The sequence below is a fragment of the Ovis canadensis genome, chromosome 9 (genome assembly GCF_042477335.2).
Source record: "Ovis canadensis isolate MfBH-ARS-UI-01 breed Bighorn chromosome 9, ARS-UI_OviCan_v2, whole genome shotgun sequence".
Classification (NCBI taxonomy): Eukaryota; Metazoa; Chordata; class Mammalia; order Artiodactyla; family Bovidae; genus Ovis; species Ovis canadensis.
The window spans coordinates 26,092,759-26,104,737 of record NC_091253.1 but is presented as its reverse complement, the minus strand read 5'-3'; the positions used below and the strand labels follow the sequence as shown (position 1 = coordinate 26,104,737).

Here is an 11,979-nt window from a genome sequence, read left to right as displayed (position 1 = left end):
TTTTCAATTTAAGCCTGAATTTTGTAAGAAGGAGCTCATGATCTGAGCCACAGTCAGCTCCAGATATTGTTTTTGCTGACTGTATAGAGCTTCTCCATCTCTGGCTGCAAATATAATCAATCTGATTTTGATACTGACCACCTAGTGATGTCCACGTGTAGAGTCTTGAGAATCCCTTGGACTGCAAGGAGATCAAACCAGTCAATCCTAAAGGAAATCAACCCTGAATACTCATTGGAAGGACTGATGCTGAAGCTATAATACTTTAACTACCTGTTGGGAAGAGCCAACTCATTGGAAAAGACGCTGATGCTGGGAAAGATGATTGAGGGCTGAAGAAGGGGTCGACACAGGATGAGATGGTTAGATGGCATCACCAACTCAACGGACATGAGTTTGAGCCAATTCCGGGAGATAGTGAAGGAAAGGGAAGCCTGGTGTGCTGCAGTCCATGGGGTTGCAGAGTCAGACACAACTTAGTGACTGAACAAGCCCATGTGCCTTAGACTCCACGTGCTGCTGGCTTAGACCACCACAGGCTTTCTCCGACAGCGCAAGCCAGCAGTCTGCACTCGGTCCTGCGGGAATGCAGGCCAGGCCAGCAGGGCCCCTTCGGGAGGCTCAGGGGAGAATTCGCCCTCACCTCTTCCAGCTCCCAGTCGCCCAGGATGCCTGTGGGGGCACCACTCCAGTTCCTGCTCTAACCGTCGCACTGGCTTCCCTCCCTCTCTAGACAAGCCCTCCCTCTCGTAAGGGCCCCTGAATTACACCAGGTCCAACCCCGCAGTCCAGGGTAATAGACCCGTATCAATACCTCTAACTTAATCGTCGGAAGAGTCCCAAGTCGCTCTTCCTTACAAATCACAAAATCATATGCAATCTCTGTGGCCTCCTGTCTGGCTTCTTTCACAGCCTGATGTGGTCTAGGTCCGCCCATGTTGTGCCTCTTTCTATGGCTGAGTTAACACCCCACTGTGTGGAGACAGCATGTGTGGATTATCCATTTGCTGAATTGACTGTCTTCAGCAGTCCTTGCGGGCCTTTCAGGATGTTCTGTGCCTAAATCACCTGTGAGCTGGAGTGGCTTCCCCTCTCTCCAGCCTGGATGCCCTGAATTTCCTTTCTTGCCCAACCGCTCTGGCTGGAACTTCTAGCCCCAGGTTGACCGAAGTCATGAAAGTGCCATCTTTGTTTTGTTCCTGACCTTGAGGCAATTAAACATTTTTTGATTTGGCCGAATTTTCTCATTTTCTTCAGTGCACATGCACCACTCGTACACTTGTGTAATAACAAAAAAAGAGAGATGAATTTCTAAAAAGAAGTCGATGCCAAAAGTTTGGGTAAATCGAAAGACTGTTCTTCCCCCAGAGGGGAAAAAACCTAAAAAACAACTGTCTGTTTTTATTGTCAAATTCAGCAAAATAACAAACTAATGTCAAGTATGATTTAAAAGCTTTCACAGATGTACAGCCCTCATCGGTGATACACAAACCTGGTCAGACCTGGGCTCGGAACTTGGCAGGCAGCCCCACCGAGGGGACCCCGCATAGAGAGGCTGAGCTGAGCCCGCCTCCTCTGAGGGTGCCCGCTCTCTGGTCCGTGAGGACCAGCACCATTCCAGGCAGGGGCAGGCACTGGCCCACTGAGGATACAGGGTGAATGACTGCGCACGTGTGAACCCAGCCACCGACAACTGCAGAGTCCATGTGCCGCCACGTGGACGGGCCTAGAGATGATCGCTCTAAGTGAGCTAAGTCAGACAGGGAAGACCAACACCGTGCGACAGCAGGTACATGTGCAGGGAAGACCAACACCGTGCGACAGCAGGTACATGTGGGATCCCCCAAAATGATACAAATGGACTTATTTACAGAACAGAAACAGACTCACAGACTTGAGAACAAAGTTACGGTCACCAAAGGGGAGATCGATTAGGAATTTGGGATTAATAGAGACTGCGGCTGCTCCTGCTAAGTCACTTCAGTCGTGTCCAACTCTGTGCGACCCCACAGATGGCAGCCCACCAGGCTCCCCCGTCCCTGGGATTCTCCAGGCAAGAACACTGGAGTGGGTTGCCATTTCCTCCTCCAATGCATGAAAGTGAAGAGTGAACGTGAAGTTGCTCAGTCATGTCCGACTCTTAGCGACCCCATGGACTGCAGCCTACCAGGCTCCTCTGTCCATGGGATTTTCCAGGCAAAAGTGCTGGAGTAGACAACAAGGACCCACTGTTATCTGTTAGTTATACTCAGTATCTTATAGTAAACTGTGATGAAAAAGAATCTGAAAAAGAACACATATATAGTGATAAAAGAATCTGCCCGGCCAATGCAGGAGATGTGGGTTTGATCCCTGGGTCAGAAAGATCCCCTGGAGGAGGAAGTGGCAACCTTCTGCAGTATTCTTGCCTGGAAAATCCCATGGACAGAGAAGTCTGACAGGCTACAGTTCATGGGGTCAAAAAAGAGACACAACTTAGTGACTAAAAAATAACAATGTGTGTGTATCTACTGAATCACTTCGTTGTACACCTGAAACAATGTAAATCAACCATACTTCAATTAAAAAAGGTAGAACAGAAAACACTATGTGCATACCCATGTTAAGGAAGAATAAGAAAATTTTAAAACAAGAGCATCAGAAACATAGAACAGGAATACACTAACAAAAGATATTTAAGACCTCTATTCACACTGAAAACAGCAACGCATTACTGAAATCAAAAATTTAAAGAAACAGAGATATATTAAGTTCACATTTTTGAAGACAAAATTCTCCTCAAACTGACCTATAAAGTCCATGAAGTTCCAATGACAATAATTCTTTCACTGAATTTTTGGGTAAGATGACACTGGGGTACAGTTAAGAAAGTACACAGCCATGTCCCAGACTGGGAGAAAATGTGTGGAAAACAAGAATCTAACAGAGATGTGTATCCAGGACACCCGTGAATTCCTACTGCCCAGGGGCAGAATGACAAACGGCCTGATTTTAAATAGGGCGAAATATCTGAGCAGAGACTTCCCAAAAAAGATATATAAATGCCCACTAAGTACAGGAAGCGACTGTTCGACATTTAATTTGAACACAAATTAAAATGAGTGAACACATTCACTAGAAAGTCTGAAAGCGTAAGAGACTGATAATACCAAATCCTGGTGAGAAGGCGGAGCAGCAGGAAGCCGCGCATGTATCTGGCTGGGGTGGAAAACGGTTTCTACACGGTAAACAGACTGGCAGTTCTTAATAAAGTTCACACTTAGCATAAGTTCCAGAAATTTCACTCATAGCTGTCTGCCCATGAGAAGTGAAAACACACGTATGTATGTATGATAACACACGTATGTTTGTATGTAAACATCCACGGCGGCTTCATTCATAGTAACCAGAGACTGGGAGTTCCCTGGTGGTTCAGAGGTTAGGACTCCATGCTCCCGATGCAGAGGGCACGGGTTCCATCCCGGTCAGGGAACTCGGACCTCACATGCCACGTGGTGCAGCCAAAAAAAGAACTGGGAACTGAAAACAACTCAGATGTCTCCTCCACCAATAGGTGAACTAGCTGTGAGGCTGTCAGACCACGAAGCATCATCAGAAATAGAACGAACCCTGATGAACAGCGACAGGAGTATCCTAAATCACAGTTCTGAGGAAAGAAGCCAGGGACCTAAGGGCAAGACATGCAGGGCAAGACCAGCTCTCCGGTTCGGGAGACCCGGCCAGCCGCTGCCTCAGGGGTGTGGGGACCGGCTGCATGGGGGGGCTGGACGTGCTCGTCTGAAGACAGTGCTCCAGTCATTCCCTCAGCGGGCTGACAGTGCGCGGTTATGTCTCAGTAGAGTCGAGAAGGAAAACGGGGCTGTAACCGCTCTCTAGAGGCAGTGGCTGGGGGGCGGGGGGCTGGGACTTTGGGGTGCTGTCCTGCTCCCGAGTCTGGGTGTCAGTGACACCAGCGTGCTCCTTTGTGAAGAATTCAATAACCTCAATGTATTTGTGCCCTTTTCTCCGTCTAAATTACTCAATTAAAATAGCGTTAAAACACACGCATTTGGAGACAGACGGAGGGTGACGTTGTGAGCAGGTGTGTGTTCACTTCTTTCACTGCTTCTCCTGCCCAGTGTGGACCAGCGTCAAACTGCCTGGTCAGGCAGCGACTGCCTGCAGCACAGTGAGGCTGAGTCCCAGGACAGGCCTTCCGACCTCAGGGCCCCGAGCCGGTGCCCAACACATCCACTGTCTGTCTCCACCCACTCTCACAAACAAGATGGATCTCCTGACCGACAGGACCTCTCCAGACTCACCTGCAGCGTGTGGTGCTGGAGGGACGGAGAGTCAGGCAAGGAGGTGGAGGACAAGCACTGCAGCCGGGCTCACAGCCCCGCAGCTGAACCCGAGATGCAGGCAGGGCAGCTCACTGACCACCCCAGCGTGTTGTATTCAACCTTACAATCACCAGCTTAAAGATGAGGACGCGGGGACTCAAGATCCCAACAAAGACTTGGGAGGGCCACATCCCCGACCTTCCTTCCAGGTGCGGAGGCCCAGAGGGAGGGGCCGCGCCCCGGCCTTCGGGTCCCTGCACTGGGAGCTGGGCTCTGCCTCCCCCCTCAGGGTCCCCGGCGGTACAAACCCCAGTCTGGCAGCCCAAAGGCTCCAGGAGATGAGGCTGGGCCTGGGGCCTCATGCTGATGGTCTCAAGAGAGCAAGATTCCCGACTCTGCTAACCAGGTAGCAAGCACGGCACGCCTGCAGAGCTTGATTTCCCATTTCACCGTGAAGATGGAGGGAAAGCTTGACTTAGGCTGGGCAGTTCTTCTGAGTGGTGTTCTTGACTTGTCAAGAGGACAGAGAGTAAAATGAATAATTTTGGGGAGCTTGTCTGTATATTACTTGATCTGACAAGTCATCTGAGAAATTTCAAATGATCTAAAGGAACAGAACCAAAAGAAAGGATATTACGCCAAGAACTTTATTGGCAACACCTTTTTAATAGGTCAAAGTAACTGTACAGTTCATTATATTCTTCCTGAGAATAATTTATATCCCCCAACAAACTAAAGGGAGGGTGTATTTTTCAAAATTATTTAACAGAATGGATGGTAAAACTGGACATCAAAGGAAAACCAAATCTCTGTTTCGCCCAATTCTCTCCTGGGAAGACAGACACAATGAAGGGTTAGTTAACTCCAGTGGCTGTAAAATAGTCAACATGGCTTTAATCTTTCTTTATAAATTATATAAAAATGGAAAACAGGGATGGTTCCAGAACTTCTTCTCAATGCAGTTTGGAGGTGCTCTGGTACAAAGCATTTCTGCTTCCGAGAGAAATAACATCGCTACAAAAAACTGGCACGTTATTCTGGTGAAAAAAGACAAAAGTTTTTAGTGTGTTCTACAGCTAGTTTCCAACCAAATGTTTCACACACCCACATGAAAGTAAAAGGCAGGAAGGAGGACAGGGTTGTAGTTTTTTTTTTTTTTCTGAAATGACTCAAGTCTTCAAAATATAGCTTTTATATTCTTCCTCTGTAAAGTGGTATTAGCATATTGCAACTGAAGAGTGTTCTGACGACAAAAATTCCAGTCTGGATCGCAAGTCTGCGGTTGGCAAAGGGCTTCTCAGCCCCGTGGTTCCTGGAACCCTCCGCTTCCTCCTCTTCTTCCAAAGCAAGGTCTGGCCAGTTCAGGAATCAGCACGTCACCGCCTTGGCCATTTCCACGAAAGCATATCCTGACACAAGCGCAGCCTGTCCTTCATCATTCTTTAAGAGCTTCTCACAAAAACGCCACACTGTGGATCCCGGACTTTTCTGAACACCATGATTAAAGAGCCGAAACAAAAACAACCCAAATCAAAACGCAGTTAAACTTATGTGAGATTTCCAAGCAGCCGTCAGTCAAAACGTTGGCACTGGGCCTCGCGGCGGGTGGGGCAGGGGTGGGCCGCGCTCAGTGCGGCCTCGGCTGCCCCAGGGCCTTCAGTCTGGCCTGATCGATGACGTCGAGCAGGTTCTTGGCGTCCACGGCCAGCGCGTGAGCAGCCGTCAGCATCTGTTTCTTGTACTCCTGCTGCAGGCTGGTCATGACGTACTGCTGGGCCAGTTTCATCTTGTTGATGAGCTCCCCCAGGTCAGAGTTCAGCAGCTTCTGGGCCATCTCGATCTGCAAGGACAAGAGGGTCAGGAAAGCTGCCTGTGGTCACTGCTCAGGGGTCTTAGGCGTTCTTCTTAGCTGCCTCCTAAGAAAGAGGCTCTCTTCCCTGGAAAGAAGACAGAACTGGGTCTCTACCTCCAGGCCTGCATGCCTCTACTGTACCTGCCGTAGGACCTTCCTTTGCTACACGGAAGGTGGTTCACGGGTGTCAGGAGGCCCCGCCCCACTTGGATGTCAACTCCAGACCCTTCCAAACAGATCAGTGGGCGAAGTGGGGGTCGCCGTGATCTATCTACCTGCTCTTTACACAGTCAGCGAGCACTTTTGTGTACAAGGCCCCCGGAGCTGTGGACACAGAGATGATCAGAGAAACTACCCCACAGAGACGGACCCGGAGAAGAGCAGGTCACAGCTCTGAAGAGCAACAGAGATGCCACGGGGGGCGTGTCCCAGCAGCTGGCTGGGACCTCACCCGCTCGCTGGCTTCCACCGTGAAGGGCCTCATGGGCCCCCCGCTCACCGTGCTCCTGTGAAACGCAGTAGGGGGAGGCCCGAGGGGTTTCAGGAAGGGGAATGCCATAACCCAGAAGGGGCGCTGGTGTGTGAAGGGACTGAACCGAGGTGGGGAGAGCTTGGAGGCTGCGCAAGCAGCTGAGAGAGGCTGTGGTCCCTCAGGGAAGAGGGGCGAGGCCACGATGATGGAGAAGCAAGGCCTAACCTGAAACGTGACAGCAGACTCTGCGTGCGTGTGTGCGTGCGTGTATGCGTACATGCGTGGTTCATGCTGGGCAGGGTGGTGGGTGCACACTGGTCCCACTGACAACCGCAGGAAGAGCGTGCGGTAGGGGCAGACTCCCGCCGAGAGCCGGCGCCCGGGGCTCAGGGCGAGGGCCACAACCCCCGCCGAGAGCCGGCGCCCGGGGCTCAGGGCGAGGGCCACTGACAGCAGGGGGGCGGCCCTGAAACATCGCGAGCTGTAGGTGTTGAGAGAACTGCGGTGGAGAAAAGGTGTCTGTGAACACTCGGGGGCACCTTGGGGTGGTCACACTCAGGGCAGCAGAGAAGAGCTGCAGGGGGTGGCAAGCAAGGTCGGAGGGAGGGAGGTTCTGAAATCTGGGGGTCTCACCAGGGAGTCAGGACTTGGGGTGGCCTCCGGGCCCCCTGGCAGGAGAAGTAGAGAAACGCTAACACTGGGTCCAGAGGGACCCGGCCAGGTAGACGGGTGGGAAGGCGGGAGGAAGCAGGAGAGCAGGAGGCAGGGAGCGTGCGCAGGAGAGCCAGCGACAAGGCGGGGCCGTGGCAGGCCTGGCAGCTACGGCTGCGGTCAGACCTGGTCACGCTCAGTCGGTAGAGAATCTGCTTGCAATGCAGGAGACTCGGGTTCAACCCCTGGATGGGGAAGATCCCCGGGAGAAGGGAATGGCCACCCAGTCCAATGTTCTTGCCTGGAGAATTTCCATGGACACAGGAGCCTGGCGGGCTACTGTTTCCTCACTTCTGGTACCTGGAGTTTCCTCATTCTGGTGCAAAATTGTTAATTGCAGAAAACCAATTAAAGTTCTAATAAAGCAGACAAAGGCGCTAATCTCCTAACTGGAGAGAAACATAAAGCTACACGGTGACAACTGGGCAGAACCATTTTTCAAAATGACGTTAAGTGGTGTCGTGCAAGGGGATCGATGTCACATACAGAAGACCCGCGCAGGAGCTGTGCCCAGCTGCTCCGTGTGTCCTGACACTGGCTGGGCGGGCTGCCCAGGACACGGCCTCCCGAGGGGATGCAGCGGGGAGGGAGGACCCGGAGCCTCGTGGCCTGGTCCCATCGTGGGAGACAGCGAGCACCTGAGCAGCTGGCCCAGGAGAAACACAGAGACACGCTGGTGTCAGGGGCCCCGTGAGCCCTGGGCTGTAGCCCACCAGAGGGAGAAGCTGGAACATGACCCTGTCAGTCGGTGTGAAACCCCAGTAGTGGTGACTGTGCCGAGTAAGAGAACAGCCCCGCCATCAGGGAAGGTGAGCGGAAACACCACAGGCAGGGGCATGACAAGCACAGCCCCTCCCAGGGGGCACCAGAGATGCAGATGCTGGTGAGCAGACACAGAGAGACTGCAAACATGGCCCAATGGGGCAGGCGGCAGACTGGGGCGGGGGGACCTGAAAACTCATGGTGCTGTTCTGGAAACTTTCTATAAGTCTGAAATCACTTCAAAATAAAAAGTAAAGAAAAAAAAAACTAAGAAAACAAAAGCAAGGCCTGCTGGGCTGCAGGACAGACCATGGGCCATCAGAGAGAAAGCAGCAAAGTGGACGCAGGAGACGGGGGTGGCGAGGCGAGGGAAGTGAGCAGGGCCAGGTGTGGGCTGCAGACGCTAAACTTACTTACTGGTCACAGGTTTTCATAGCACTGCTTTCAGTGGGAATTTGGGGTTGCTCACAGAGAACTCGAGGAAGCGAGCAGGAGGCCTCTCTCAGCCCAGCCCGCTGCTCCGTCCATGCTCCCGAGGACTCCACGGGGCCCTCAGTCCCACACCCATGCTCCCACCTGCCCTCAGGACGCCCTGTTCTTCAGGGCACGGGCACCATTCACCCCACGCGGGCCCCAGGATGGACGGCTGGTCCTCAGAGTCCCTGACTGGGGCGCTGGCCAGAAGGTCACGCCCAGCAGAGCAGTCACCGCAGCCCCCAGGGCCCACACGCTGCCCCCTGGATGAGGCCCTACCTCTCGGTGGGTGCTGGCGGGCAGGACAGGAATGGTCTCATCCACCGTGGCCAACAGTGTCCTCAGGGCCAGGCCGACTTCCTAACAGACAGGAGACCACACCAACGTTAGGACGCACACCAGGCAGCTCCATGCCAGCCATGACGGTGTCTCCTTCCAGCAACAGGACTTTCATTTCCTTTTCACTACTTTGGGGGAAATTTCTGTATTTCTTTTCCATAGTCCTGAGCATGATCTCGTTATGAGGCAGATTCAGATCTCTGGACACCCACTGCTCTCCTGTCTGGGGAACAGGGGATCAGGCACGGAAAGCGGGCTGCGTGTGCATAGAGACTCTCTTCTCTCCCTGGTGTTTTCCGCAGCCTCAAGGGGCAGCTGGGAAGGCTGTGGCTGTTACTACATGTGGGAGCAAACGCCAGGTGGCACCAGCTCTGGGGCCCACGCTGACCATGGGGCTTCGTCCACTATGCACACGGGGCACAACAGCCCTCCCCTGGCCACTCAGGGTTTAAAGGGACCAAGTGTAATTAAAAATGGTATGACGCCATGGGGGTCAACTATGTAAGGACTCAGGTGCTAAGTTATGCCTGCAGCATGGATAAGACCAGTAAGGACAAGGTGCTCATTACCACTTGATCAGCTGACAAAAAGTATCATACAGTTAAAAAAGCAGCTTCTGTAAAGTCACCCTAAAAAATTTTATTATGTACAAAATCCTGACTGCTTTTGTATACAGTTGAGTTTATTAGTATTTAGAAAAAAAAATGCCTGTGGTTCCTGCAAGTTGACCCTTAAGAACTTTGGTTACAGTTGCTATGGGAGTAGGCTGCAAACTCAACCAGAATGGATTAACTGGGCTGTCCACAAAATAGCATGGCTTCCAAGCAGCTATTCTACTCTGGGGTTTAAAAACAGCTGCTCCAGAGATGGCTCACTGGTACACTAAAAATGTTGTTCAATCCTGCAACTCTATAGAAAAAGGAATAATCCTGTTGAAAAGACAAATCGGAAACAGGATGACCACATAGTCAAGCAGTTCCGCTTCTGGGTGAACGCCCTGCAGAGCTGCAGGCAGGGTCTCCCCGGTTGCTACAACCCGGGGAGACCCTGCCTGCCCTTTCAAACATAACTGCCTCCCCTGCCCTGGCGGCACCAGACTGTCGGTGGTCTCCTGCAGCTGTTCTCACCCGAGACCACCTGAACTAGCCGCCACCGTTGATGGCTCTCCTGCACAGGACACTCTGGGACCGAGGTCGGGAACAGCAGTGGTCACTGGGAGGCGCAGGCCTTCTGAAGCGGTGGGATGGACGGGCCTGAGGGGCGCGGGGTCCCGAGGCCATGTGCATGACGGGGCTCAGCTCACCTTCACCATGGGGACGTACTCCTCCGGCGGGGCGGGCTGGATCTTGCTGGACATCTCGATGACCGCTCTCACCAGGCCCGTCACGTTCTCATACACCCTGTCGTTGGACCGGTCCAGGTTGGCAGTGGGAGGGGGGCTGATCTCCTGGGGCTGAAGCTGCCAATACAGAAGCCGGTTATCTTTCCCTCGTCCAGCAGATGGCGACATATCACCGCAACGCGGCTAGGAAGGGTCTTTAAGGGAGATCAGAGTGGATCACTTAAGGGGTCTTGTCTTAGGGGACACACTTCAGTCTGAGGATGATGGAAAGCAGTTCATCCAAGTGACAAATGACTAAGGCACAACTTTTTCTAACTCTGAGCTCAGTTAAAGGAAATGAGAGGGAATCGCACGTGCTGTACTCGAAGGCCCGCTTCATTCAGAGAGGCGATTCACTACTCGAAATCCCCAAAATCATTCAACAGAAGAGGAAGAGCCCGGGAACCCCACGCCTCTCTGAGGACTCACGGTGTAACAAGTGGACAAGTGCAAGTCCTCTTTAAACGGACACCCTCTGTGTGCTGGGCACTGCTGCAGCGGGGGCCGTGCGGGTGCTGCTCTGTGCGGGAGGCCCTGCTCCCTCACCCCCAGTCGAGATGGGGTGAAGTGAAGGAGCACATGTGAAGGTGCCTACCGCAGGGCCTGGGCACACAGGCTTCAGCAAGTGCTACCCGAGACAACCTGAGCCCTGAAGGCTGCACCGAGGCCCCAGAGCAACCACCAGTGCGATAAAAAGTCCAACTGGCCGCCCAGGCATGAAAGGACAACACGCGTCTATCCTGACAAGACCCAGGCACAGCAGCAGCACTTGTCCTTGTGGACCTGCTGCCAGCGCTCAGCCTCAAACTCTGGGGCCATCTCTGAGCCCCGGGACAGAAAGCGACAGGAGGGCTTCACCACGGCACAGACGCTCATGGCCCCCTCTGCGGCAAATACACGTGCTGCCCTGGGGAGAAACCAAGCAAACGCGTCCTCCCTGGGCTCCCTGCCTCCTGGTCCAGCTGTGCGTGCAGAGCAGGGTGTGACGGAGAGCTGGACAGACACACAGACACCATGTGCTTACCCTCCATGGCTATTGTCGAACGGAAGGTGAGGACAAGTTAGAGGAATTTGTCAGAGAAAGGGAAAAAAGAAAAACAGTATTAATAAAGGCAGCAGACAAAACCCCCGTAAAAACACACGAGCAGAACAAGAGGAGCAGGTTTCCACCTGTCGGCTCGGCTCGCTGGCCAGCGAAGCGCAGCCGCCGGGCGGTCTCTTCAGGGCACCCGCGTATTCAGTAGGGGTCTGCCATGCACCATGCTTGTTTCCATGAATGAATGAGGAAAACAACATGCAAAGCCCGAGCGTGACAATCCAGCAGCCGTGCAAGGATCCATAGAACCAGGCTCTTTTATAAAGGAAGGAGGCCTATCTATGCTGTGTTCACACAACACTGCCCACTGGACTCCTGAGGTTCAGGAGGAACGGCACACCCTCAGTCCCTGAGCGGCCCCCGACACCCGACATCCCTGGAAACGGGCTTCAACCCAGCCATCTCGCTGTGACAGAGATGCCTGGCTGGGGGCTGTATTTAAAGATACCAGGAGCTTCATTTAAAAACAAACGAACAAAAAATTACCCCTCATTTGAACCAGTTCTTATGGCTGGGTTCTTCCTTCATTTTAAGCCTAGAAATTTTATTTAATGTTTTCTTTTCTCTATA

General features: G+C 52.7%; 1 protein-coding gene across 42 annotated transcripts in view; it reads right to left on the bottom strand.

Moving 5' to 3' along the window:
* Nucleotides 1-4,968: 4,968 nt before the first annotated feature.
* PTK2 (protein tyrosine kinase 2) overlaps nucleotides 4,969-11,979 on the bottom strand; it is a 189,603-nt gene continuing 182,592 nt past the window's right edge. For all 42 annotated transcript variants that reach the window (XR_011259146.1, XM_069600897.1, XM_069600909.1 and 39 more), the window contains 3 exons: nucleotides 10,236-10,391; nucleotides 8,873-8,953; nucleotides 4,969-6,162 (listed from right to left, as the gene is read on the bottom strand). Coding sequence is in view for 41 of the 42 variants with exons in the window: in XM_069600897.1 (XP_069456998.1) it covers nucleotides 5,950-6,162; nucleotides 8,873-8,953; nucleotides 10,236-10,391 (450 nt within the window). In the remaining variant the exon portion in view is untranslated. The remainder of the gene's footprint in view (nucleotides 6,163-8,872; nucleotides 8,954-10,235; nucleotides 10,392-11,979) is intronic.